The sequence below is a fragment of the Corapipo altera genome, unplaced genomic scaffold (genome assembly GCF_003945725.1).
Source record: "Corapipo altera isolate COAL_440 unplaced genomic scaffold, ASM394572v1 45, whole genome shotgun sequence".
NCBI classification, from domain to species: Eukaryota; Metazoa; Chordata; class Aves; order Passeriformes; family Pipridae; genus Corapipo; species Corapipo altera.
In genome coordinates this window covers 12,760,495-12,787,114 of record NW_020884877.1, presented here as the reverse complement: position 1 = coordinate 12,787,114, position 26,620 = coordinate 12,760,495, and the positions used below count along the sequence as shown (strand labels likewise).

Here is a 26,620-nt window from a genome sequence, read left to right as displayed (position 1 = left end):
CACAAACACCTTTTTGCAAAGCCAGCTGGAAAGGGAGGTAGAAAAAGACAATCCTTTGAAAGCACAGAAACACATGTATGTTTTCCTCACTTAAAATAGCACACAGTGATATCCATATCCATCAGAAACTGCAGCTGTAATTTTAGGCAGACAAAAGCAATGGTACTGCAATAACAATTTGATGGTGAGCAAAGACACACTGCTGTAAAACACACAGAATAAACACAGGGCACAGAGTAAACACTTGCCACCTTCTATAACTAGTATCAACCAACATGTTCAGATAAACCACTTTCAGAGGTGTATGTTACTTACTCTCTTCCATAATATTTGGGTCTGTTCTCTACCTAGAAGAAACAACAGAAATTGTAATGTTTCATAACAAGAGAACCTATACAGTAAGCATACTGTCCACAATATAGTATTTAAAAATAGAGAGGGATATAATGTGAAAGTACAGACAAAAATCATCTACTATCCAGAATTTTTCCTGTGATTAGAACATAGGGAAACCATAGGTAGGCCTTCAGGAAACAGTGCACTTCTGAATGGCCTGGAGTGAGACAGGATGAACCACTTGGATCATGTCATCCTCAGGACTCCGCATATACAAACTGATGGCGTTGAATGTTGCTTGTACAGGCTGCCAAAAAGGGACAACAATGTTTGAATTTCATTCATGTAAGTGCACAGTATTGTTGAGTGTACTAATAGAGTGAAGCATCTATAGAACACTTAAATTTATAAGTTACCTTCCATCACAGAGCTGCTGGTGCCACTGCTGAAGGAAATAAAGCCACTACCATATCCTCTCAGAGTGAGGGCAAATGGTTAATTAAAGTGCCTAAATTAAAGTGAATTAAAGTGATCAAGTGCCTCAGCCTTGTACTTCTCAACTTTATTAAACTATGTGATCTGTAGTATCAACTAAAAGATCTCAACAACAGGTATGCATGTGTTATGTTGTGTAACTCCAATCTGGGTGCGCTCTAGAGACCATACTGCATAAACGCACACAAAATGCAAAGGTGTCAGATTGCAATTTGCCTGATAATTATTTTGGATGAAATAATGCATCTGCATTTTTCCAGGACATTTAGAGCTAAGTGAGGAATGGCAGACCTCCCAGAAATCAGCTCAATAATCTAAACCACCAGATTATCCTTTCTTGTTAAATTTAAAGGAGGAAACTCTTTGGGGAGTAAAATTCAACAGTTATGCAACCTGAGCTACAAAAGTATAAAACAATTCAGCTATACTGAAACATAAAATACAGTAAACTGCCAATTCAGTTTCTTTTTTACATCTTTTCAACAGAAAGCCTATTAATATTAGCACTTTTCTCCAGTTATTTCAGTGGAGTATAAAGATTTCAGATGACCAAAACAACAAAAACCGACATACATCCTGATGTACAGTCTAAGAACAATTCTTCCACATTCCCAGCAAATAAAAGCTATTGTGATGGTTCATCACTTTTGAAAAAACATTCCATCACTGAAAAGATTTATCTTGTTCTAAAAGATTTCCTTTTCCTTTATAAGAGCAAACAAGAGTTGACTGGTGTTATAATTGTTTTTAAAGGGCCTGAAGAGACTTAATAATTTCAATAAAGAAGAAAGGCATTAAATATTTTTTTTAAATGTAGGCTATTTCTTAATAAGAAGATAGCAATACGAACAGAGAAAAAGTGAAAGCATTTTATTGTTGATATTATAGAAACTTGCAACAATTCCTAACTAAACCCTTAAGCCAAGACACTAGTTTCAGGCAGTTATTAAAAGAAGAATCCTGTCATGAATAAGATTTTGTTGTCTGTCTACTGAGATTTTATATTTATCTCAGCGAATTTATATGACAGAATTGGAAAATTTATAAAAGCAAAGGCATTCCTTTTCAGAAATGGATTACTAATGTGACAGAGCATCTTCAGAGTACTTGCAATTCCTAAGACAATTTATAATATACTCTGTGTGCAAACATTTGAAAGTGTGAATTAGCAGAAGACTGAAGCAAAGCATGACAAAAAAAGCTCCACTGGACTTCCAGTCAATTGTAGCTGGGCTTGCAGTTCATCTTGGTGGATGATGAGTTAAAAAGGAAAATAACCACTTCTGTTAACTCTGAGTTTCTACTGATCAGTTTTACCAACTTGCAAAAAACCTTTAGTAGAAATGTTGATGTGCAGCACTGTCTGCTTATATAAGACTTAGTACAGCTGGAACCTCAACTCACTGAGTTTTATTGCCTGTTTGTGTTTTGGGTTTTTTTCCACAACTTTTTACATTTATGATAATATTTGGGGTTTTTTGACATCTAGATTGAATACATACATTAAGACTTTAAGGAAATTCCAGCAGAGCTCAGCAGAGGCCTTGTATTTCATTCAGAATTAGCTGGGCTACATACACAGTGCAGTTCATGTGTACTTAAAAAACCACACAGATTCCCTCTAAGTCAAATTTACCATGTAAGACAGTAAACACTGTTCTCCAGCTTCCCATAAAAAGTGCTTTTACATCAACTATACTCCTAGCAACTCAGACATAGCGTTTGTTCTTACTTTAGGTATCCTTAGCTGCACCAGAACCAGAAGTAACATGCAGCTTTTTTGGTCTTTTGTGTCTGCCTGGACTTCACAAAGTTCCTGACTGATCATATTCTACATAATTAATTCTACAATTTAGAATCACAGGCACCCATGTATCCTCCCATTGTACATGAGCACTGAAAGCCAAAACATTTTAGTTTAGAAGCTTCATTAGTCTAACTTTAACAGTCAGTCATCCTTAAGGAGACAAAACCAAAACATCCATCTGGACTGGAACTAAAACCCACCTAAGAAAGGAAATACATTTTTAAATAAGATCAAAGCAATAGCAAGAAATTGGTCATTTTAGCTAAAACTGTTAGCTGAAAATACAGTATAATTATCCTCTGCAGAGTTTCGTTCTGATTTGGCAGTATTTCTGGACTAAAGTATCATTAAGCACAAGTAAAGGCAACCTTAAGTACTTAATTTTCTCTGTATCCTGCAAAGATCAGTTGAACACTCTCTTTTGACTTCTCTGGACATTTTATTTATGGGAAAAATTTCCTATTGCTGTTTGTTTGGCAAAGTTTTAAAAATTGCTTCTAACTTAGAAAAAAAAAAAGTGAGATATTTGTTTTCAATGTGTATACTTGTATATCACTGATGCAGAGGCCAGAGAAAAAAAAAATAAGGTCTCCCTATGATACCTGCAAGAAACACAAAAATCAACAAGATATCCACCATTGTTTAATTTCTGATTTTTTCAAACTGAGGTGTGAAACCAAGGAAACCAAATTTATAAACAGGTAAGTGGGGCAGATTTGGCAAGTACCTTACAGTAGCCATTCCTTTGGAAAAGAGCTTAGCTACCACGAAATTTGGGAAGTCAACCTGGCCGAATATCCTACAGAAAAAGCCACCTTACAAACAGCTCTAACAAGGATGTGCATTATATATGCCCATCTATATGTATCTTGACTACTAACAGACCATTTTCACAATACTACGCAGAGATGCTGTTTGATAGGCTTCTTAACTACTAGCACTGAATTAGGATGAAGCCTCTCAACTGGACAGAAAAGGCCAGTGCTTTTAATTATATCCATAATACATATTTTTTCATATAGTTATTTAAAATTTAGCATGTCATGCTTTCATATAGCAGTCAAGGATGCCCTAAATATGCCTGCACATGCATACATAAAAGATTATATGCAGAAAAAATACAAATTTCATAGAGGAAATACAATATTAACTGGACAAACGACATTATAATTTGGATGCAAGCCTCATGTAGAAGTCAGATATCCTTAGAATGTTACAGAATCATCAACTTTAACCTCACAGAATGTTAAAAGCCTTGGCTCTGCTGCACCTTCACAATAAAAAATCCCAAATGAATGCAATGCTCTTTTACTTCTGAGCCCTTCCACTGATCTGTGTGTTGCTCTAATATGAAACTGGTGTAGCAGAGCAGAAACTTGAATTCTTTGTATTTGAGAAGCATTTCATGTTAAGTAGGTCATTCTGTTGAATACACCTCTCGGTATCAGCACTTGTACAACGTGTGCCTTTGCACATTAAATAAAAGGTTGGGGTTTTTATGGTGTGATTTCCAATTATTCTTTAACAAGCGCTTTTTTCCCTTAATCATCACTTTTGCTTATGTCAACAAGTGGATTACAGTAAGGCAAGAAGAGCAATTTTTGTGCTAATACCTCACCAAATTACATATTGTTCCCTCCTACTGACCTCTTTGATGTTCTCAGGACCAAGATTCTTTTCCTAATATTTATGAATTTGTTTATACAGCTGAATAATTCAACCACTTAGGAAAAGATTCTGCTCCCCACTGACTCATGTATGGCTGCTAATAGAAACCCAGCTGAGAAAGAACAGATCACAAAGCTCAACACAAGCAGAAGAGGCTGAGACTAGAGGGAAAGGTTAAACAAATTACTGCTCGCTGAATATATTTTCACTTCAAATCAGCTCAGCTGCATAAATTTTTCAACACTTATAATGAAAACCAGTTATGTGCATTATAAAGAATTAATGCAGAAGTAGGAAAATGCACACTGATACTGCATTCTTTCAATTTTACCTTTATTAGATAAAAATAAGCTTCAAAGAACTTTTTTGAAAATAACCCGATTCTTTAATGATAAAACGTGTATTTAATGTGTTCTGTTCTGCAGCTAAATATCTGGAATTGACTGATTCTTTCATAGTTCCATTTTATCAATTCTCACTGGTTTCTAAATCTGCAGCTTTTAGTTCTTAGTTTCTACAACAATGTGCATGGTGGAGACGGGCTTACGCTGCGGAGTTCAAGAAGCTATTTTAAAATACAGAATATCTCATTTTTCTGTTCGCTCTGACACAGGGATAGTTTTACACTTACTTAAAGTTTGTCATATGTTATTATCTTGCTTTGGAATAAATTCATAGAAACATGACATTAAAGGCACTAATGTGTTGCCTTTCTTTTTTCAGTGATGACAGGACTTAGCAGAGTGTTTTGATTGTTTGTGGTACTTTTGCCAATCTCCCGTTAACAGGCTATCAGTTCATAGAATTAGACCCGGAGGACCTCTCCATGTAGGGATGCAGTGAGATCAGGTACCCTCCAAAGAGCCTGGATGATTAGTTCATGCAGGACAGCATTCACCCATGGCAAATATTCCTTTGTAAACCAGTCCAAGTTTTCAGTTTGCTACCTGTATAGCTAATAAAATTTTCTAACTTAAATTCAGTGATAATGAGGATGAGAAAGTTGTAGTATTCAGTGTGATTCGTATTTGAAGAAGTTTTACACAGATGCTTCTATATTTGGCTGGCAAGAGTAAGTCTCTTGTTTGATTCTAAAAAGAAGACAATCTGTATCTGATCAATAGCTGAAAGATTTTCAGCACTCCAGAGGCAGGAGACATTTTTAATTTTCATATACTGGATACACATTTATGTCTGCTTATTTGACCAGATAGGCTAATAGTATTCTGAGAAATAGTACAAAGGAGAACTCGGTATAAAATTTGCTTGTGACTTCTTATCACCTGGGGCAAAACGACTCCAAAGCACTTCTCTGCAGTCAAACTAGCATGGGATATAATGCCAACAGATCTTAGTGAATATACCAGACTTCTTTTATCAGTTTACAGTTTCTTCTTGACTACAGGGTACATATACTTTGTGCAGCTGACATGCAAAATATTTATGAGCATTACACTATAAGTCTGCTACTGTGGGGGTCAACAACAGCAAGATTCCGAGATAAGACTCAAAAAATAAAAGGCTACAGTGATTATTGTACAGCTGTAACGTCAGCACCTCAATGAACAAAACTACCAAAAATCCCTTAAAATGTTTTACAATACACAAATACCTACACATACTACCACTTCTTCCACCAGGGAAATACTTTTGATGAGAAGAAGAAAAAAACAACTGTCCAGCAGCACTTTACAACAACAAACACAATCCACTGGAGGAAAGGAATAAAATACTTTATCCAGATGAGCACTCTGAACAATCATAAACCAGTACTGTAAGACTAAGCTTTTACAAGAATTCAGATACTTTGTATATTACTGTAATGAAAATTGTATCATAGAGAACACACAAAATAGAAGAGAACCTTCTTAATAATGTTGCAATGAGAATAAAAAACTGGAAAACCTTCCTTGTTTTCACAGCTCAGACCTTATCTTCTGTACTTATCTTTCCTTCAAATCTCCATCCCAATTTATTTGATGTACATAAGATACCTGCACAACAATTTTAACAAGAATACCTCTGCTTGGACACTCATTAACAGTAGAAACCCTTGTCAAAACAAACTTTGTGCTAAAATTCTTGTAAAATTCCTGTGTTTTTCTTTTCTATAGCTATATCTTTCCTAAGTGCAATAAGTTACAGCTATACCTTTTTTAAAAACACAAATTTATCAAATTCACAAAGGAAAGCAAGCATGCTTCCACGAAGTGCAGTATTTCACTTTTGTTAAACCTCTATGTTTTATTTTAAAAATTTACAGACTACTTCACAGAATCACAATTGGGTATTTGAAGAGATGACAGAGAAACAACCATTTAATTCTGTCAAGTAATTCTCCTTGTGATCTAAACTATAAGCTATTATTGTTCCAGACAGTGTTAGATCTCTCTGTATTTATTACTACATGAAGCAACTAACATGTCTCAAAGATTAATTTTCTTTCTCTTGGCAAAGATTAAATTTCTTTTTCTTTTGATAAAAATACTCAATTTTTATTGTAGCCATGTAATAAACTTCAGTTATTCAGTAAGAGCTGTGTGTTGTAATACTGCCTAACATTTCAGAATTTTTGAAACTGAAATTAATGTTTCCCAGGTTCCTAACTGAAACTGCAAGACAGATGTAGTTATGACTAAATCTTGCTGGCACCCATGTTTGTTATCAGTTAAACCCTCCAGCACCACAGCTCTGGAGAGGTGCTGCTCTGCTGAATGGGAGCTCAGGGCACACTAGAATTTGGGGTCTGCCTCAACAGCTGACACCCATGAGCAGGTGCTTCTGTATCACTGTCTATCAACAGGATCCCATAGTTACCAGTTCAGTCTTAAAATCTGTGGCTCTGTATAGCTCAGCTCCTGCTATTAATGAGTCTTAAGTATTATGACTCAAATAACAGCACCAGGGTTCAGTCTTCCCTCTGTTCATTTATTTTACACATCTAGCAGTGATGTCTGGATAAACAGGTACATAGTCCCCCTCTACAGCTCTGCTTTTGCTTCTTTGAATTTCTGACCCAAAAAGGAGAAGAAAATGTGTGTTTCCATATATCTAAGAATCAAAAAGTATTAAATGATTCTCAGGTATACACATGCTTTTAATTCCATTTTTAGACCAAATGGATTTCCAAGTACCAGTGCCCCCAAGGCTACTCGCTCCAATCACAGCACAAACTGTCCCAAAGAACCACTGTTGGGGTTGGACACAATTAAGTATAGACATGGAATTACTGGACTCTGTAATAAACTGAATTTCACAATACCTACCTCACAAGTACAGGTTATTCTTCTAGGATGGGGAGCTTCCTGTTGCAACTGATACACTGGGAGGAGGCAGAAGTTAAACTCTAATTAATACAGAATCATTGCAGTAGCTAGACATTTTAACATTAAATACTGCTGTTTAAATAAGGAGACTTTCTGCAAAGTTTAATGCAAGGATACTAAGGATACCAAAGTCTCAAAATTTACCAATACGTGGTCAGAAAAAAGAATGTTGCTAGCTAAAACAGGATATTGATTTTCTTTACAATTAATTGATCAAGTAATATGGAATAACTAGGTGAGACCAGTTAAGTTTTCAACAAGGAGATCGGAAAAAGAATCATACTAAACACAAATTAAAGTTTATTATATGTCAAATCAGGCTGCTGTCAGACTTTCTTCAGTAAACAGATGGAGCCCCATCCTACTATGCTGAGCACACACTCAGTCATATGTCAAGACGAGAATCACTGAGAACTATGCAGTATCACTCTGCTTTTGCCACTGTTCAGTGATGACCTTTCTGAAGAAAGAGAAAGATGGCCTTTGCATTAGCAGATCAAAAGACATCTGGAGTTGAGAAGCAGAGTAAAACAGTTAAAGCCCAAATTAGGACATACACTTACATTTACATCTTCTCTCCTCCTTTTTCTCTATTTTTAAAATAAGCTTCATCACACCAGAATAGATCTTAGGAACCACATGTAAATTTAATGGTACTAGTATGTGCAGACTTTCTAATATAATAGCAACTTCTACCCCAGTTCAGTGTGGTTTGGTAAGTCTCCTTCAAAATGAGGCTGTCAACACTAATATAGTATTTGAACAGTACTCTAGAACTGTCAAAATTGACATTTGGAATTGTAATCTTTCAAAATTAAATTATGTTTCAATTAGTACTAATACCAAGGTCTAATAACATGTGTTATCACCTTCTTAAGGTATTAAGACTATACACTAATTTAACAAATACGATTTGACTTCATTACACTTCTCATTTGATTACAAGTCTTTTCCACTGGCAAATGCTGTATTTATGGGCTAAATTACATTGGAATGGAGAAAATGGCAAGATGCCAGATGATCACAGAATCATAAGATAAACTGGAAAAAACCACTGCCTTTGTTCCACACAAAAAAAGCTAATGGTTTTTCCTGTTGTTACTAAAATCGATCCTTACCATTTGGTGTTGGTAATACAAGAATGATTTTTGCAAGTGATGAAGATCAGCACATTGGTATATAAAACTGCAGTTAGCATTTCAAGCATAGTATGACCATTTATTTTGCCAGCAGTTCCCTAGCTTTTATTGTAAAAGCTGTATTTGATGGCACCAGGCCTTGTCCATATCTAATTCTGAAAACTGCAGAGCCAAGTTCAAAGAAAAAAAAAATAAAATTACAGATCAAGTATGGATTTTTCTGAATTTCAAAGAAGAGTAGTGGAGACTTACAATGGGCATGGTCTACAGAAATTGGTTGAAAACTGAGAACTGTTTTCCACCTTACTTCAAGCCAGGCTGAAAAGACTTTCTGAAAGGAAATTATTTTTCACCAATGGCAGTACTCCTCTTCCAGCAAGAAGCACAGAAGGTTGACTAGCTAAGTTACAAAACAGGATGCCTATCCCTCCTCCTCTAACTGATGTATGCAATTCAAACCCTTCAACACCAGTTTCCTTGCTGTAATTATTGCCAGGAAAGTCAAACAAGACATTCCTCTTCATCTGTCATGAGACAGAAACATAATCAAACCCTGTGATTCTGAGCTTACTTCTGAACCACATGAAGGGTTCACCATGGCAGGCAAACAGAGGTGTTATAGGAGAGTGGGTGCATACACGTTTGCATGTGCCTATGCCTTCAGCTCCTGGCAAGGGGCCAATGAAGATTGGGTATTTAGAGAGCTTGTACCTCCCCATTACAGATTATGGCAGGGAACAAAACAAACAAGGAAGCAGTGTTCCCCAGTTCACAGAAGGTACACTGAAAAAAATACTTTAAACTGCTCTCTTAACACTTACTCTCTTTCTAACCATGGTTCTCACCAACCCTTTAAGAACACTCCCGTATCTCTGACTGAAAAGTCTCCCACAGCAGGATGGAAACCTTTTGAAATAACTACATTTTATCAGAAGCTAAATCTCCCCAACCTTTAGAGGGGACATTTTCATGGTGTGAAATGTTGCTTGAGCAAATCCTTTATCCAGCCTGAAGACATCAAGCTGAATATATACAAAGTAATGCAAGTGTAAGTCTGATGTCCCTAAACTGCTAAGTGTGTTATACACACAAACATTCTGCTTTCAAAATCTGCTTTTCACAGAAGACTCTTCTTTCTTGCTGTGTTTCCTGAGTCTCAAAATGTCTTACATCTTGGCTTTTCTATCTACAAAGAACTAGAATTTATATGTGAGATACTATGGGAAGCTGAGATGCCCTTTTACAGTGCCATTTGTCTCATGCTCTCTTCTATGTCCCTGAACCTTCATTAGCCCAGCCAAACAACAGGTCATTCCTTTACGTGGAATTCTTTTGCATTTAAAAATGTAATGTTGGTTGTGCTTTTTTATGGGTTTGAGTTTTTTGGTTTGTGTGGGGTTTTTTTGTGGGTTTATTTTTTTTTTAGTTTGAAATAAAACCCAGCAAGTTGTGAAGTTCCCAAGAGAGTGGCACTCTGATCTCAGGGCAATGCACCTGGACTGTTGTCCTGCTCACCTGACTAAGGCAGCTGCAAGGCCAGCTTCCTCTGGGCTAGGGCACACACACTGAAGAGTTGCAGAGCCCAGACCAGCAGGCTTCAAAAAACCTGCTTGTGATTTGTCACGCCAGGCCAAACAAATGCTCGTTTTACCACATAATTTTATGCGCAGTGTGAGCAAGCATTATGCTTGCTCACACTCAAGCCATATAGTTATTACAACTAATGGCAGCATGGTTATAAAAAGCAACAATATTACATCAGCAAACTCTGGAGGCAAACAATTTATTTTGAGTCTTTTTCTAACCAGTTCAAGTCTCAGCTCTGGTAATGCAAGGTACTAGATAACAAGGTACCTTAAAAGTTTGTAAGGTCACCAACTTTAACACATGAATAGAATTTATGTGAACCCTGGTCTAGGCAGCCAAACCAATATAAGCCAGACCAACCAGGAGAGGGACAACTTAGTTAATAACGCGCAGAGAATCCACTACTCCAAATAATCAGTGCTCACTTGTCCTTGGAGATTGTTCAACTGCACTATCTCTAAGCAGTAATGAACCCCTTGATGCTTTTTAAACTCACATTCTGAAAAGAAAAATAAGTCTTTTAAAGCCCCCAAGCGAAACTTTTTCAGCTCTGAGTTGGAGAAAAAAAGTGCTGAGATACTTACAGTAAGATTTCCAAACAGGTGGTCTGTATTCATCAGTATCTGAAAGAAAATAAAAAATCTTAATGTTGTGTTGGAAACATTTTAACACAGAAATAACCCTGCAGATGCACTTGCAGAATTATTAAGATAAATATTGCACCTAGGTTCTAAATTATTATAGAACAACCTGTTACAAGTTCCCCCCTTTACTCAAACTAAAACCGTGAGAAGGTATTCTCTTTATCCAGCTAGAAAAACTAAAGAAATACATTTGCAAAATGGCAAACACGCAGATCAGAAGCCAACATGCTGTGAGGGGGAAGGGGAATTCATATTATTTTACTATACATATATCTATAAATTCTATTTTAAACTACATCAGAAAGATTATTTTTAATCTCAATTTATATTCCAATAAATGGGTTTCCATGCAACTTATTCCTGTCATTAGCTTTTTCCTCTTCTAGACAGCAATTAACAACTCCTAAAATAAAATCAGAGTAGGAAAGTACTGTGAAATATTTTTAAAAAAAGAAGGATTTTTTTTCATACTGAGTACAATCTCTATTTGGAAGTAGTGAGTATGTATTAAATGTATCAACATAATTTTAACCCCAAATCTTAATTCTCAAATCAAATTAAAAAAAAAAATAAAATTTCAGTGTCTTCTTACGTTTCTGTCACCCTTACTACTCACTGACAACTAATCTGACGTTTTGAGCTCAGGGCTATGATGCAAACTTCAACTCTGATCCACTGTTTTACCGCTCTTGACCAGCTTCAGTTTTGATACTACAAGTCACTGAGGCTTTCTGCAAGACACTGTGCTCTCTGCCTCTGAGCTGGTGAGAGTTACTCCATACTCATAACACTACAAGGTCACAAGCTGAGCCAACCACACACCCAGCCTTGCTGTCTGAAGCCTCTTCTGACTGCAGCATTCATATCTGAGCTCTGTTTGCAATTCTCTGCTCGCTGTAACTACCTGCTGCATCCAACAAACCCCAAATATCTAGTTTTTATTATAAGGTTACATAAAGATCAAGCAATCTGGGAACCTGTTGCCTGAATTTTAGCCTGAGTGGCATCTACACTTGAGAGTCCTTAAGGTCTGCAAAACCAAGCCTGAAGCACAGAAAGGATTTTGCTTTGCCTCCCCTCAGGGTAAGGAATCTGTCTTCTTCAGATACTTGCTGTCGTCCATTTCTCCCATATATAGTCATGCCAAAAATCTCTAAATTAGAGCTTAGTGGAACAAGGTATTTTCCAGTTTAATTGACACAGACTTGCTCAGATCCTCTCAGCACACTCTCTGCCCTGCCTGCACTGTAATTTTTTACCCTGTATTTTAGCTCTACACATGAAGAGGATGCAGTCCTTGCAAACTACCTTGGTGGCAGTGGGTTTTATGAATACAATCCATTATGACTTTATTATTGAGGCAGCACTCAATTAAACTGCCATCCCCCAGAATATGATGGGTTTTGATCTTTGGAAGGTCCTGCAGATGCTCCAGCACGTCCTGTGGATTGGCCAAAACACCTTGAATCTGCAGAGAGACCTTAAGCAGCTTGCACTGTACTATGGCAGTAAAAGCAAATCAGCAGCAACAGATGCAGCCATGGTTATTCATTCCTACTTTGATACCTTTAATTAAGGCAGTGCAAGTCGATTCATTCCAGAAGCATTGTAATGTGATCCCTTAGCAATGCAATGTCACATGGAAAAGGGGCAAAATTTCTATGTAAAAATAATAGCTTTAGTCCCAGAAGACAACTCTTACCGCACTAGCTGAATTTGCTTTTGCTATACTCTGTTTTTTGGCAATACATACACCCACTAAATTTACAAATAAATAATCTAAGTAAAGGACAACACACTGTATTTGCAAAATAAGAGCTGACTGTTATGAAAATACACATATCCTGGCAGTCTAACCTATACTTGCTCACACTCAAGCCATATAATTGTTGCAACTAAGGGCAGCATGGTTATAAAACTAAAAAGCAACAATATTTGTGCCAAACAAAAAACCTCAAACCTTGTTAAAGTCAGGCAAGAACAGCAGTAACTTTCATACAACAAACATTTAACATTCAGAAATGGGAAGGAATGATTTATGTTATGCAGCTGTGCACAGGATTTTATTAGAAAAAAAATCTGCCAGTGAGCTTTATTGCCTTTACAGCGTGAGAATACCCTCCGGCCATCCACATGAGGTAATGAAAAAACAAAAGGTCATTTCTATTGTGATTTTTTAAAAAAAGTTATCTAATATAAAACACAGTAGTAGCAAGTACAGCACAGTAGCAACGGTGAAGCAGAGGGTCTGTAGTGTTAGTTTCTGTGCAAGAATGTTTCTATTACTAAAACTATCCCACTACACAAATATGAAATAAGAGAAGCATAAACACAACCCCTGTCTATTAGTTACTCCTTTTAAAAGATTAACCGATGTGGTCGCATTTAACACATCATCAGTATTTTGAAATGCATTATCAAGAGAAGGGCTTGATTTTCAGACAGTGCAGGCTTTCCTGTTTGGCATCTCCAATTAGGCATCTGAAAAGCACTTTAGGGCATGATAAAAAACCCACAGAAAATGCAGAAGCCAAAATACGTTTTCTCACTAATGCTGCACCACTTTCTAATTAACACAATCAACTCTACTCTGTCAGTTCTCAGATTTTTTCACAGTAGCTCAGCTCTGCTAAATGTTTCCAGGATAAAATAATTTTCTATAAGCTGTGCATCACATTTTATCCAACTGCCTTTTCTGCCATAAGCAAGATGCAATTCAGCTTAAAGCTACACTTCTCCAAAGGCCTAGAGCACTACAGACGACATAAATACCTAAACTGATGCTACCAGCTCTGTCATCCTACCGGCATTGGTGAGATTTTTGCCAGTATGGGGGCACTCTCATGAGCAAGGACTCCTTAGATCACAGACACTGTCCATGTACATAAATCCAATTTCAAACAGAGACCACTTTCAAGCTGACAGATACCTTCACTCAGAATTAGCTGGGCTACATACGCAGTACAGTTTGTGTAAAAAGCCACATAGCTTCCCTGTAAGCCAAATTTACTATGTAAGACTGTAAACACTGATCTCCAACTTTCTGTAGAGCTTCCAGCAAGCATTGTTACACCAACTTTACTCCCAGCAACATGGGCATAGTGTTTGTTCTTACTTTAGCAATTTGTACAAGCAATATTTAAGGCCATCAGTTTCTATATGCAGAGTCCTATGGATGACAAGATCCAAGTGGCTCATCCTTTCTCACTCCGTTTCAAGCCGTTCAGAAGCGCAATGTTTCGTCAAGATATACCTTTGGTTCCCCTATATTCTAACCACAGGAGAAGTTCTGAACACTCAGCACTTTCTTGCCATCATCTTCTTGCCTCACAAACACACTTTTCCCTCCTCTCTTTTCCAGGACTTTGCCTTTCCCCCAGCCTCAGCACCCTTCATCTGCACGCAAGACCTCTCTTCTCATCCTTAAGCAGTGCTTTGGTTTGCTTCCCACTGTTGTCCTGCTAGGACTCACCTACTAGCCCACTCAGCATCTCATTTCTCAAGCCATCTCGTCTCATCTCATCTCTACTCAAAGCTTCCTTAAAATTTGCTTAAATGCAGAGACAACAGAGATAGAAAGCCCAGAACAGCACAACAGGCAGCTCCTGGCAACAGCCAGAAATGTCACAGTGGGCAGGAGTGTTGCTCTCTGGGCCCAGCATGCCCTCCTTTGAACGCACCAATTCATGAAAAAAAAAGGAAACTATGATCTTGGACATAAACCGCTGGCAATGAAGAACTGAAAAGCACAGAGTGACCATCAGAAACACACACTTCCACAGAAAAGGGTTTCTGCCAACAGACAATCTACAGCCATTCAGAAGTTCATATACAGACACAAACACTAGGAGAGCATCTCAGATTTTCCATAAACACAAACGTGACTAATTGTGACATTACAATGTGGTATTTTCCTTCTTTCTTACCCACTCTTATTTTATCCATTATATAAATCTGGACAACTGCAGTACTTTCAGTGTACATTTTAACTGCAGATATGAAAACTGTTACTATTGCCTCAAACTGTTTAGAGTGTTTGTCTTTGTATATTCCTTTTACAGAAAGAATAAAAATGTTTAACTCTGCTTGAAATGGTTCTCTCTCCCCATCAAAGATCAGTCAGCTCTAAGGTAGAGGAGCAGCAGCAATTTAACTCTGCATGGTAACCCCATAAAGCAATGTAGGACTTAGAGAGATTTCCTGTAGAGAATTCAATTTTATTTTTCTTTTACTGGGTGTCATTCCCTGCAGCATGGTCATCTCTAACATCAGAGGGTAACACTGTCTAGGAGGAGATAATCAGCCATCTGCTGACACAGCAGCTCTTGCCCCAGAGTTTGATTTTCTTTGATAATATCCCTATTGAACCCAAGTGAGGCCTCAGGTGGTGAACTTTGTGGAAGAGGCCAGTTCTCAGTAATGTGGACCAAACACCAATATCATCAGGAGAAAAAAATGTCTTATTTCATGTTCTGAACTGAACTCGGGCCAAAAAATGGTGTAAGTCACATTCTTCTGTAAGCTACAGCCTAGGCACTAACCAGAAAGCGTTAGCATGTGTTGTGAGATGCTAATCTTGCTTTGTTTGGCAGCAGCGTCTGTCAAAAATTTACTCCTGGAGAGATGCACAACCAGTGGACGTGGCCATTTGCTGACCCATACAACAGACACCTTATTGTGCCTGAAAAACTTTTTCTAAAAAATTCCTCCTTCGCCCCAAAATCTTCCTTATTAGCAACTTCTCTATGCCCAAAGGATGCATGTAAAAAAAAAAAAAAAATCACTTGACCTAGAGAAACAAAGCCATAATTTATTGGCTGGTGAGATTATCAAGCCACAAAAAACCAGCCAGTTGAACAGAAAACATCATTTTATCTCTGTTTTTCAGAGTACAAGTGCCAACAGCATTTCAGAAACTAAGCTCAAGTCATCACAAAATGTTTTCAGCAGCATTCAAGCAGGCCCTAGCAGTTAGGGCTTTTACACACTCCAACCAAAATAAAACTCAAACAGCACTGAGGTAATTAAGGATGAATACAGCCACTGCCCTAGGCAGCAGCACTAAAACAGATGGGCTTCAATTCCATGGTTTCAGGGTAAATAGGAGAAGCCGATCATTGGCTGCAGCAGCAATGGAAGGGTTCTGCAGAAGGCCCTGTACAGCTGGCAGCAGGAGGGGAAAGTGATGGCAGGCAGCTTCTGGGAGGGGGCAGCAGGGTGGAGGGTGCAGCAGGGTGGAGGGTGCAGAGAATGGCCAAAATATCCCTGTCTATTGCATGTGTACTAAAGAAGGAAGGGGCACACACCAAACATCCGTCATCACTCCTAGACGAGACCTTGGGATGTGCATTTCTTTCTACAAAGTCCCTTTCCACCCCTCTGCTACCAGCAGCAGTAAGTTAATGACAGTCTGTAACGGGGTGGGGGGCAGAAGCAGCACCTCAGTGCAAAGAGCAAGCACCACACGTGGCTACACGTGCATTACACAAGGTCCTGTGGAATCCAACCCGTCCCTGCTCTTGGCTTCAGGGTGCCACACACACACAGAGCTGCCAAAGGCCATCTGGCATTTCATTTCAGTCGGTGCTCAATAAACCAGAGAGAAAGCTGACGTCAGGCTTTCTTGCTTGGCATGAAATGTTTTCTTAGAAACAAATACTTCTTCAGCATTCAAGTCCATCACATGAATACAAAAGGGGAAATGATCCTCTGGCTCAATCTCAACCTGTCGTCACCTTTTGATAGCACGGGGTAACAAACCATTTCTGACCAAAATATCTTGCACAGACTTACAGCACTCTTTTTAAGACATGTCAGGCAACTTTCTGGTATATTGTCTTTTTCTTAAATAAAAACTATTATATTGTTATTTTACAAAAAATGTTGGGGATTAAAAGTCACTGAATAAATAATGTTAATCCAGAAGTAATGTTGCTTTATTAGCCCCTTAAAGCAAAGACATTAATGATAAGAACCTGATGGCATACGTGGCCTGGAGCCATGTGGAAAGCATTTAGGGTTTCACAACTAGTGTGTCACAGAATTTCCTTTGTTTATGGGAAGATCCCCACAGGGCTGAGAACACCCCAGGCAATAAGAGCCACATTTTCTGCCAATTTCCAAATATACAATATACTATATGATACTCAGCAACTATGACTGATACTTCTAGACTGTTACTGGGTCTTTGATGCTACTTCAGTGTTATCCTTGGCACACAATTTCCTTTGAATTAGAAAAAAAAGCTTTGAAAACTTTTAGACTCATAAAGGCTCTTCCTAAGGCAGTCAGACACCATTGCTGTAAGGAGCTTCAGTGCAAAAGCTTCCAAGTGAGCCATCTATTTTCTCCACCTTTTCTGGGCAGAGAAGAGACATCAGACAGGCATCCACTTTAACATGTGGGCAGATGTAAGAGCTCGGCCTGTGTCCCAGCAGTGTGCAGACAGCTAACCCTCCCAATGGAGGATCCCCTGCTCTGAGCCCACTGTGCTGCTGACACAACCCACCCTGGTGGGGAGCTGCAGTGGGGTAGCTGTTAAGTGTTAAACTAAATCTCAGTCTGATCACAGAGACGAATTGCCTCTAGGACCAAAAGGGAGCTATTGCCAGCTTACGTGGTTTGCCTTCTGTCAGTGGATGGCAACTTGCAGGCAGAGGACACAGGCAGCTGGCTCAAATACCTGTTTGCTGGGAAAGCTGGTACGCAAGAAAGGCCATCCACCACTCAGGCCATCCAGTCAAAGGGATGTGTCCAAGCCTTTGGGCAGAGGGGACAGTCACTAGCGACAGCTCTCCTTACACAAAGTTCTACTGCTTGGCCTTGTCCTTTGGCACAGGCTACACTCCTTAATGCCCATAAATTCCCATGCACGTGGTCAGCTTTGGACTTTTAAAATTAAGTGATGTTTGAGTTATCTAAGCAAGAAAATAGTTGAATGTATTTTCTTCTCTTTTTCAAAGGCATTCGCATCTGGGAGGAGTACAAGATCACAATACAATCAAAAGGAAAGATAAACAGTGAAAACAGGCACAGATAATAAAAGCATCCCTTTGGCTGCAAGATCACTACACTACACTGCACTACATCACACACACTGTGCCCCAGGAATTTTTAAGAGGACAAAAATTATTTTTATATGCTCTTTCATCCTCACATGTTTTTGCTTTTACCACTGCAAATAAGTACAATTAGGTTTCTAATTAATCCTGGAGTTAAAATGATTAAGTAAAAGCCAGTGTGAACAATGCCCCAGAAAGCCACAAAGGCTAATACCATTTCTCCGATGTGACCAAGTGGGAGACAAGAAAGCACACTCAGCAAAAGTGAAGGGGCTTAAAGAAGGGCATGCTCTGAATAATTGCCTAAGTCTTGGGGGGGAAAGAGAACCCAGATCACATTGCCATTCTGTTTTTTACAAATGTCTGGTCTAGCAACAATAAATTCTGTGGGAATGCTTCTAATGGGGTTGAACGAGACACCCACTAAAACCAGCCAGAGTTCAATGCTTTTTATTAGCAGGTCTACTATTACTGGCTCTTTATGAATGATGGGAAATTTTAATAAGTGATATTTTGCCCATCACAAGCACTGCTGCTGTTAAGTGAACTCATCTTCTAAGCGATTAGACCAGGTTGCAAATGATCCATTTCTGGATTTTCATTTAACCAAAGCAAGGGAAGCAAGTATTCATTTTCCTCCCCTTTGCCAATAAATACTGACACATAACTGCATGAACGATGAGAAACAAAAATTTTTAAAATCCTTTACGACAAAAAAATTCAAATTAATTTAAATTTTAAGCTGGAATTTTCACATATGCAATGGTAATAAGCAAAACACAGCTGTTTTTCTCTTTGTCTTGACTGTAGTTTAATGGAGGGGTAGGGAAATACCCACGCCATGAAAGCACAGGTAGCTTACTGTTTAAGATAAGTTTCAAAACCTCTAGTATTATTTTTTAGTGTTGCTGAACCTATAAAAATTTAGATCTCCAAGAGGTAAAAAGATGACAAGTGCCACCTTGTGGGCATATAACAAAGACAGAATTTAATGCTGCTGTTTCCAAGGGGGTATCTCTGCCTCCAGGCAACAGGCTGCAGCTGATTTTCAGTATTACTGGGAACACCAGCTTTGCTCCCTAAGAAAAGACAGACACGATGGGAATTGATACCTGACATGGCTCTGTGGGTCAGCTGCAGGTGCAACAACAGAGTCAGGCCACCAGGTACCTGGTAACCCTCTGCTTTACTTTGCCACAGGAGTCATGACAGCTCTACACAGTCACAGGTATCCTGAAATGTCTAATTTACACAGTAAAAAACTTCCAGATGAAGATGTTGTCCAAATCAAACATGCCTCTCTAATGTATCTATTTCAAAGAAAAACAGCCTGTGAATTTATTTTTTTTTAAACTCATTTTTTTAAAAACTGACTGTGTCTGGCTGCAGCTCTGAAGTGCTGGATCAATAAAGTAGGCAGTTCCCCATCCTCCCTAAGGGTTTGAAAGTTCTGTTGCAAGCTAATTTTTCAAGTTCAAAATTGACACAAATATGCCTTTATTGGATGAATCACATCTTTTAGATTTAACAGGAAATTTGTCCAAATATCTTTTAAATCAGTACAGCAAACTCTTGTAAATTCAGAGTTATGTCAGGTAACACAAGCTGGAACACTGCAATCAAACTTCTCTGGTTTAAATCCAGACTGGTTTTCTTCAGAGATACTGTTTTGATCATGGTCAATGAAGTTTCCTTGGAAGCCTGGAGAAATGCTTGCTTAGGCTACTGCTCTTACAGTCTCTCATTCCAACTATGGCAAGGGTAATACAGCAGAAGACATTTAACCTTCGACATATCCTTTCCTATTTTTTTTCTTCCACAAATCCATCTTTGTCTCCTATTTTAAAAGTCTGCCTGCACAGAGACTGAGCTCGTTTCCCATCACTTGCTTCACTTCTTCCAAACATTAATAATACTAACAGGGGCACATCAGTTTTAACTTCAAGCCAGTGACAACTGTTACAGCCACAGCCTCAAGGCATTCATCAAAATATTCTGTCTTCATTTCTCTAACACATCTACCAGGAAATATTGATTGCAGCTTGATTACACAAATATTCTGAACAGTTGCCCTAACAGTGAAAAAGAACAACATGATACAGTATAAAAGTGTCTTCTAGCTCTAAATTAATCCTCTCCTCTGAATATGAAATCTGTCCAGTCAAGGTTGAGCAGAAGAGGCCCTAAAAAAAAGACAAGCTTTCAGGCACTTTTGAAATACAACCCCTCCACCTATTGCATAATGCCCTAATTTCCTGAATGGGGAGACATGCTTTATCACCATTTGCTTGGTTGCTTTGAATTTTTTTTTCCACACAAGACACAGAAATAATGAACTGAAGTTCACTTTCCTGCTCTAAAATCCACTTTTAAGTAAAGTGTTGTGGCTTTACCAAAAGCTGAACCACAACAAGAGCACAACACTGACTGCCTCCCTATCCATTGCTAAGTATCTGCTGAGAACTTGTCAGCCCTTGCATTTTAGACCAAGAAAGCTGCTGTGCATTCATCAGCCTCCTGGGGGGAAAAAAACCCTAAACCAAACCACCCATTAGCAGCCCAGGCAAAAAATCAGCATCATCCAGAGAAAATTAAAAGCAGATCTGATTTCTGACTTCTGTTATAACTGGCCTCAAGACAGACTCGTGTTCCAAAGCACATCTAACTGTGTCAGATGGTCTAATAGATGCTGTTGCCTCTCCTTCCCCAAACTTGACCCATTTCAACTCCTAGACCATCAAGTTACAACAAACCTATTACGATTCTTATTACAAACAGATTTTTCATTTTCTAAAACAGTCGTCAATAACACACATCATTGCTCAGGCAAAAATATGGTTTGCGTTTATGTCCTTATTTCCACAGCAGATGCAACTACCAAGTAAAGTACCCTTGCCTGGGATCGTGATTGTTTTTTTAATGTCATGAAGAAAAGTCCTAAAAACCATTATTGGCAGAGTCTGAGAAAGGGAAATGGACACAATGTGGTGGGATACCTTTTCTTCAATTGGAATTTAAGTTATTATTCCAAAAGGCATTCTCCAGTTGCTGTGAGCATTTCCTCAGTCTGAAAGCTGCACCACTCCTTATCTCTTTCTGTTCTCATATAAAACATCCAAGAGGCCTCCGATGGCACAAAGTAGGATGCTCCACATGAAAGCAATAGCACAGCTATATGCACATGAGCTCACCATTGGAAACGAATGCTGTAACAAGTTTCCTCTCCTCTTGTGTTTTTTTCAGGTTGGTAATTTTCCTTCACATACTTGTAAATACTTACTTTGTTATACTAAAAATGTTATTTCTCAACAAAGAAGTACCTAACATAGTTCATTTACCATGTAAATTTTGGCATTGAAATAATATTCAACACAAAGTTTCTGAATGTTTTCTCACTAGGGCAAAGAATCACTATTTCATTTCAAAATACTTCTCTGCTTCTATTAAACCCATGAAGACTTTTTTCAACACTTGCAAGTCCTATTTATAGATATACTCCTAAGAAAAAAAGTACTGGAAAGGAAATCAGTAAAATTAATTGCTGTGTCAAAATCATGCTTCCTTTATTGGAAGGATATATCCAGGTGTGCATGTTCAGCGCGTAAGGCAGAGGTGAGGAAGAAGTACATCCTGTTGGGGGTCTTTTTGTTGGCTGTTTTTTGTTTTGGGTTGTTCTTTTTTTGTTTTCTTTTTAATGAAAAGTGATCCAAGATTGCACTTTGAAGCACTGAGTCCAGATTCATATGGAAACCATAAAGCACAGCTGAAAAACCCTGGAAGACTGGCACTACCAAATAATTATCAGCAATTTTTATAGTCTGCAATCTGCTCTGGATTGTATATGTATCAGACACTAATTCACCATTGAGGAGCCTGACTTGTACCCTGCCAATGAGAGAGCAAGGAATGGTCAGGTACTGCACTAATGCACTGGGTTTGTTTTTCAGAACTGTACTATTACTCCCTTTTTCACAGTCCCCTATTTACACTGCACAAGAAATCATGTCATACCTCCTTATCCATTGCTGCAGCAGTACTCTAAGACTTTGCTACATGAAACTCTTCAGTGTGAGGGTGGTGAGACACTGGAACAAGCTGCCCAGAGAAGTTGCAGATGCCCCATTCCTGGAAGTGTTCAAGGCCAGGTCGGATGAGGCTTTGAGCAATGTGATCTACTAGAAGGTGCCCATAGCAGGGAGGTTGGAACTAGATGATCTTTAAGGTCCCCTCTAACTGAAACCACTATGATGCTCTATTGTACTTGCTATATAATTTAAATGGTTGTAGTTATGGCTTTGTAGCTGTGATGTTACATCACAATGCAATGGGCAACAAAACAATTCTAGTATTTTAGGAAGCAGAGTTTTATCTTTACCTTTAGAGTGAAATTTCCCCCAAGCAAGCTGTCTTGGGACATTCAGTTTCTGATCAAGATCAGAAAAAATTTTAATTTCAGCTTCTTAAGTGGCAAAGCTACCTATAAGCAGCTGCTCTTGCAACAGAGGAAGCAGGAAGGAGACGGAGATGGAGAGGAGGACTGCAGCAGAAAGGAAATCACCACCTCCCACCAGCACCAGGAATATCCAGCTGTTGATGTTTTCAACAGTGCCAGATCCTGCCACCTGCACCAAAGATGGATGTGACAGTGGACTTCCTCACAGAGTTGGCAGAGACCAAAAGGGCAGTTACCTGCTCACTGTGAGCAGGAAAATGTTGCTTGCAACTTCTTCAGTGATCCACAACCAGAGGATGCAGTTTTCCCAATGCATTTTCCCAAGGGACGAAGATTCAGTCACGTGAAAAACAGACTTTATCACATCCTATTAGCATTAAACAACATTTTTAACCCAAATCTAACCAGTGCTGACACGACCACCCTTCCATGATGCTTATCACAGAACTGCTAATAAAGTCATAAAAATAAATTTGGGCATGAATGTATCAAAATATATCATGGAAATTAGACTCCCACAGGAATAAATGGATTTTATGAGCACAATTTCTAGTAACTATGAAATCACTTCAGATACATCACCTTTTTCATTCTGACAGAGTGCTGGAAATGTCAAATGTCAATCAATTCTTATACATTCACAGAGGCTGCTGAACACACAGTGAATACTATTGGTTTCCCAGCTGGGTGTGACCAACCCTCTCCCCTTCTCCTGACTAGAATCAGGACAGTGACCAACCACGCACTCCACCGTACAGCCAAACCCTCAGGAACAGTGTTGAGAACTGCAAGAACTCTTCCTAGCACCTCTTCAGGCATGGCCAGGTAGGGTGCTTGAGGCCCAGATGACATGCACTTATAAAGTCCTAGCTGTATTATTAAATGCTTTAGAAGAACAAATATTTCAGAGACTTTAAATAACACTTTTCCTTTTTTCAATATAGACTCAAAAAATCAAAATCTAGAGGGTTTTTAATTTTCTGTCATCATTTGTGAAAATGTAAAGGCCAGATACAGTCCACCCCACTGAAAGAACAACCAAGCCCGTTCATGATTTTATCAGGGAGGAGGAAGCATCTCATACTCTGCTAACAACTACAAAAGTGCCCTTGGGCCAGGTCTTGTGTCTGTTTTGTTTCATTATGAAGACACGTTTGTGCAGAGCTGTACGATCTCTGACCACAGGGTGGAGCAGCTCAATAGCCTGAGCTGCTGATGCTAAGCCCCACGTTCAGAAAAAAAGAAAAATCATCTCATAATGCACAGTCAACTTAGACTGCACAGACCAGTTACCAATGTCTGCACCCTTGGAGGATCCTGATTAATGTTCTTTTATTTAAGGAAAAAAACACAGTCTTCCAAAAGGATTGCATTGGGTTTATGCTTTGAGTTTACTGACTAAAGCAGTATTTAAGTAATGACTATGGCACTGCCATTTTGTGCAAACACAGTCTTTTCTTGACACAGAGATGTGCTTTCTATCAATGGAAATCTTTTCATACACCTAAAAAACCAGTTAAGAACTCTTGGAGAGAGTTTGTAAGAGAACAAGAGATCTTGTTGGGTCTCTCATATGGAGACCCAACAAGGCAGAATGCATCAGCTGAGTCCAAAACAAATAGAAGAAAACTCAAGATTTACACCTGAAGCATCAGTCCTCGGTTGACGTGAATTGTACATCGCCGAGGCTTGGGAACTCTTCCTGGATCCTCAGATCCAAAGTGTATTTCACTTCAACATCATCGGGTGAGATTCTGTGTTACACAGACTATCTCCACTTCTTAGTGGGTCACTTGATGTCAAGGAGGAAGGAACACAATTGTTCACTGTGCCTGTACTGATGATAGCACAAGAGAATCTCCTTGGAGAAAATTCCAAAATCTCATCTTAATTCATTCCTTGAGCACACAAGTGGACCTACCCTTTCCTGTTTCAGCAACAATTGTAAAACCTCTGATTTCTTAAGATCTTTATACAATATTCACAATTAATAGGAGACAAAATTTTATACCAGCCACTGCATGAATCACACTCCTAGGCACTAAGCTGAGAAGCCATGACTGAAATTTTTTCATCCTTGTTTATAAGTGTTAGTGTCACTTCTCCGATATTTTGATCAATTGATACAAATTAACTAGTTAATAGATCAATCTTCTTTTCCCAGATCCTATGCAGGTTTTCCTTCCAATTGCATTGCTGGCAAAACCCTTCAAGGCTGCTCTCCTTATTTGCTTCATTAGGTTCTATAAATCAGGAAAGGTTAGCACAGTACCTAGGAAAAGAAATTCTTATGATTCTCAGCACTTGGGCACTTTCCTTCCCAGACACATGAACAGGAGCCAGGAAGGTCTAGTTTCTCTCTACAATGGTTCCAATTTTTAACAAATCACCTTCATTCTTAAATCTTGTTTAAAAACAAACAAACAAACCCAAACATTGTACTAATGTCCCTAAATTGTTTTGTCTAATCAGACTATCTGTAGTTCTCATTGTGACTAGATGTTGAATTGCTTAAATCTCCTCTAAAATTGGCCTGTCACTTGGTAGTGAATGAAGCCCAAATATTTTCAGCAAGGGCTAAACACTTCAAGAGTATCTACTGTAACCAGGTTAAAAAAAGATCAGTTTGAATTCACTGTTTTTCTGGTGAAAAAGATCTAGCACAGGCAGTGCTGCATGTGGTATGTATTCACTTTGTTGCTCATCTTATGCTCTTAAAACAGTTCTCAAAGTTCTTTACACACTTTTTTTAGCCTAGAAGCATCCATGATAGGTATCATTCCTATAGCATCCCACATTTATGTTCTCTGTAGTGACAAAAGCCGTACCGTAAATATCCCAATTCCATGAACAAACTTCTATCACCTACTCAGTTAAAGAACATATTCAAAAAAACACTTTTCTGGTACAACCTGACTCTTTAGTTAAGGGGTTCTGCCAGTAAACTTTACCATCACACCTAGCCAAAAGTTTTAAGCACAGTTTAGGGCCACATATACAAATATAAAGAAGAAGGTGAATTGTAGGTGATCTGTTTATTTCCTGTTCTTAGAAGGCTCTGCACACAAGACAAGAAACAAGCTGACTGAGTATTTCCTATCTCACAAAGAATCTGCAGGCATTACCTGTTGTAATTTTTTAGAGGAACATTTATTTTCTATGTACCTGTGCTAACCACAAGCACTCTAAAATTTAACACCCTTTCCCAAGATAGCAAAACATTTATTTAGAGAGCAATTTCTCTCTTTAAGATTGACACATTAGAAAATATGTGCTTGTACCAACATAAGTATACCCTACCTTTTGAAGCAGCCATGAGTCAATAAGCACAGTTTGCATGGAGAACAGTAATCATAGATGCACAGAACTTTAAATAGTAATTTGTTAATTAGTATTTCAAGTATGGAAGAACTTACTTCAAAAGGTTCACTTCCATACCTATAGTACCAAACAGATTCATAGAAAATTAATTCTGTGCAGTATGATAGAGCTCACAGCTGTGGAAGCTATTCTGTCAAGTGAGCAAATTAATATTTACGTGCTCTTTCAGAAATGTATGGACACCTGAAATGGAAGCATAATTGGCTTCTTTGTCCCTACCCTTCCTGCCTGTAGCAGTATATTGCTTGTTTCTTTTAATCTGGTATTTTGCCTATAGATTTCTCTAAAAACTGCCCTTGTTCATCATCCCTTATATAACCATATCTGTCATGCTGAATACAGCTCTGTTTCTAATCCCATTCATCTGTAGCCACTCATCAGAAAGCAAGTACTTTAAAGATTAAAAGAGAATTGCTTCACTTTTCATTTCTTAACCACCAATATTCAGGGATGAGTTTTCATCCACTGGCAGGCTCTGAGCAAGAAGGCAAGAGCATGAATAACTAATGACAAATATGTCCATGAAGATCTCTCCTGGTTGTTTTGAAATGTCTTTGTTCACACAAGAGAGTTGATGAGCAAACAACTGAACAGGAAGGGAATTCATAAAACACAAGAGCAATTCGTAAGCACTAAAACATAACAAAACTATTTTTCTTTCAAGGTACAATGCTGACTTTCTTTAAACACTTCTCAGGACATTCAAAGACTCAAGCAAACAGC

At 38.4% G+C, this 26,620-nt stretch overlaps 1 protein-coding gene across 1 annotated transcript in view; it reads right to left on the bottom strand.

The window, feature by feature from the left end:
• CHN1 (chimerin 1) overlaps positions 1-26,620 on the bottom strand; it is a 97,590-nt gene that overhangs the window by 66,413 nt on the left and 4,557 nt on the right. The window contains exons 2-4 of the mRNA XM_027636655.1: positions 10,943-10,981; positions 7,573-7,628; positions 316-347 (exon numbers count right to left, since the gene is read on the bottom strand). Coding sequence (XP_027492456.1) covers positions 316-347; positions 7,573-7,628; positions 10,943-10,981 — 127 coding nt within the window. The remainder of the gene's footprint in view (positions 1-315; positions 348-7,572; positions 7,629-10,942; positions 10,982-26,620) is intronic.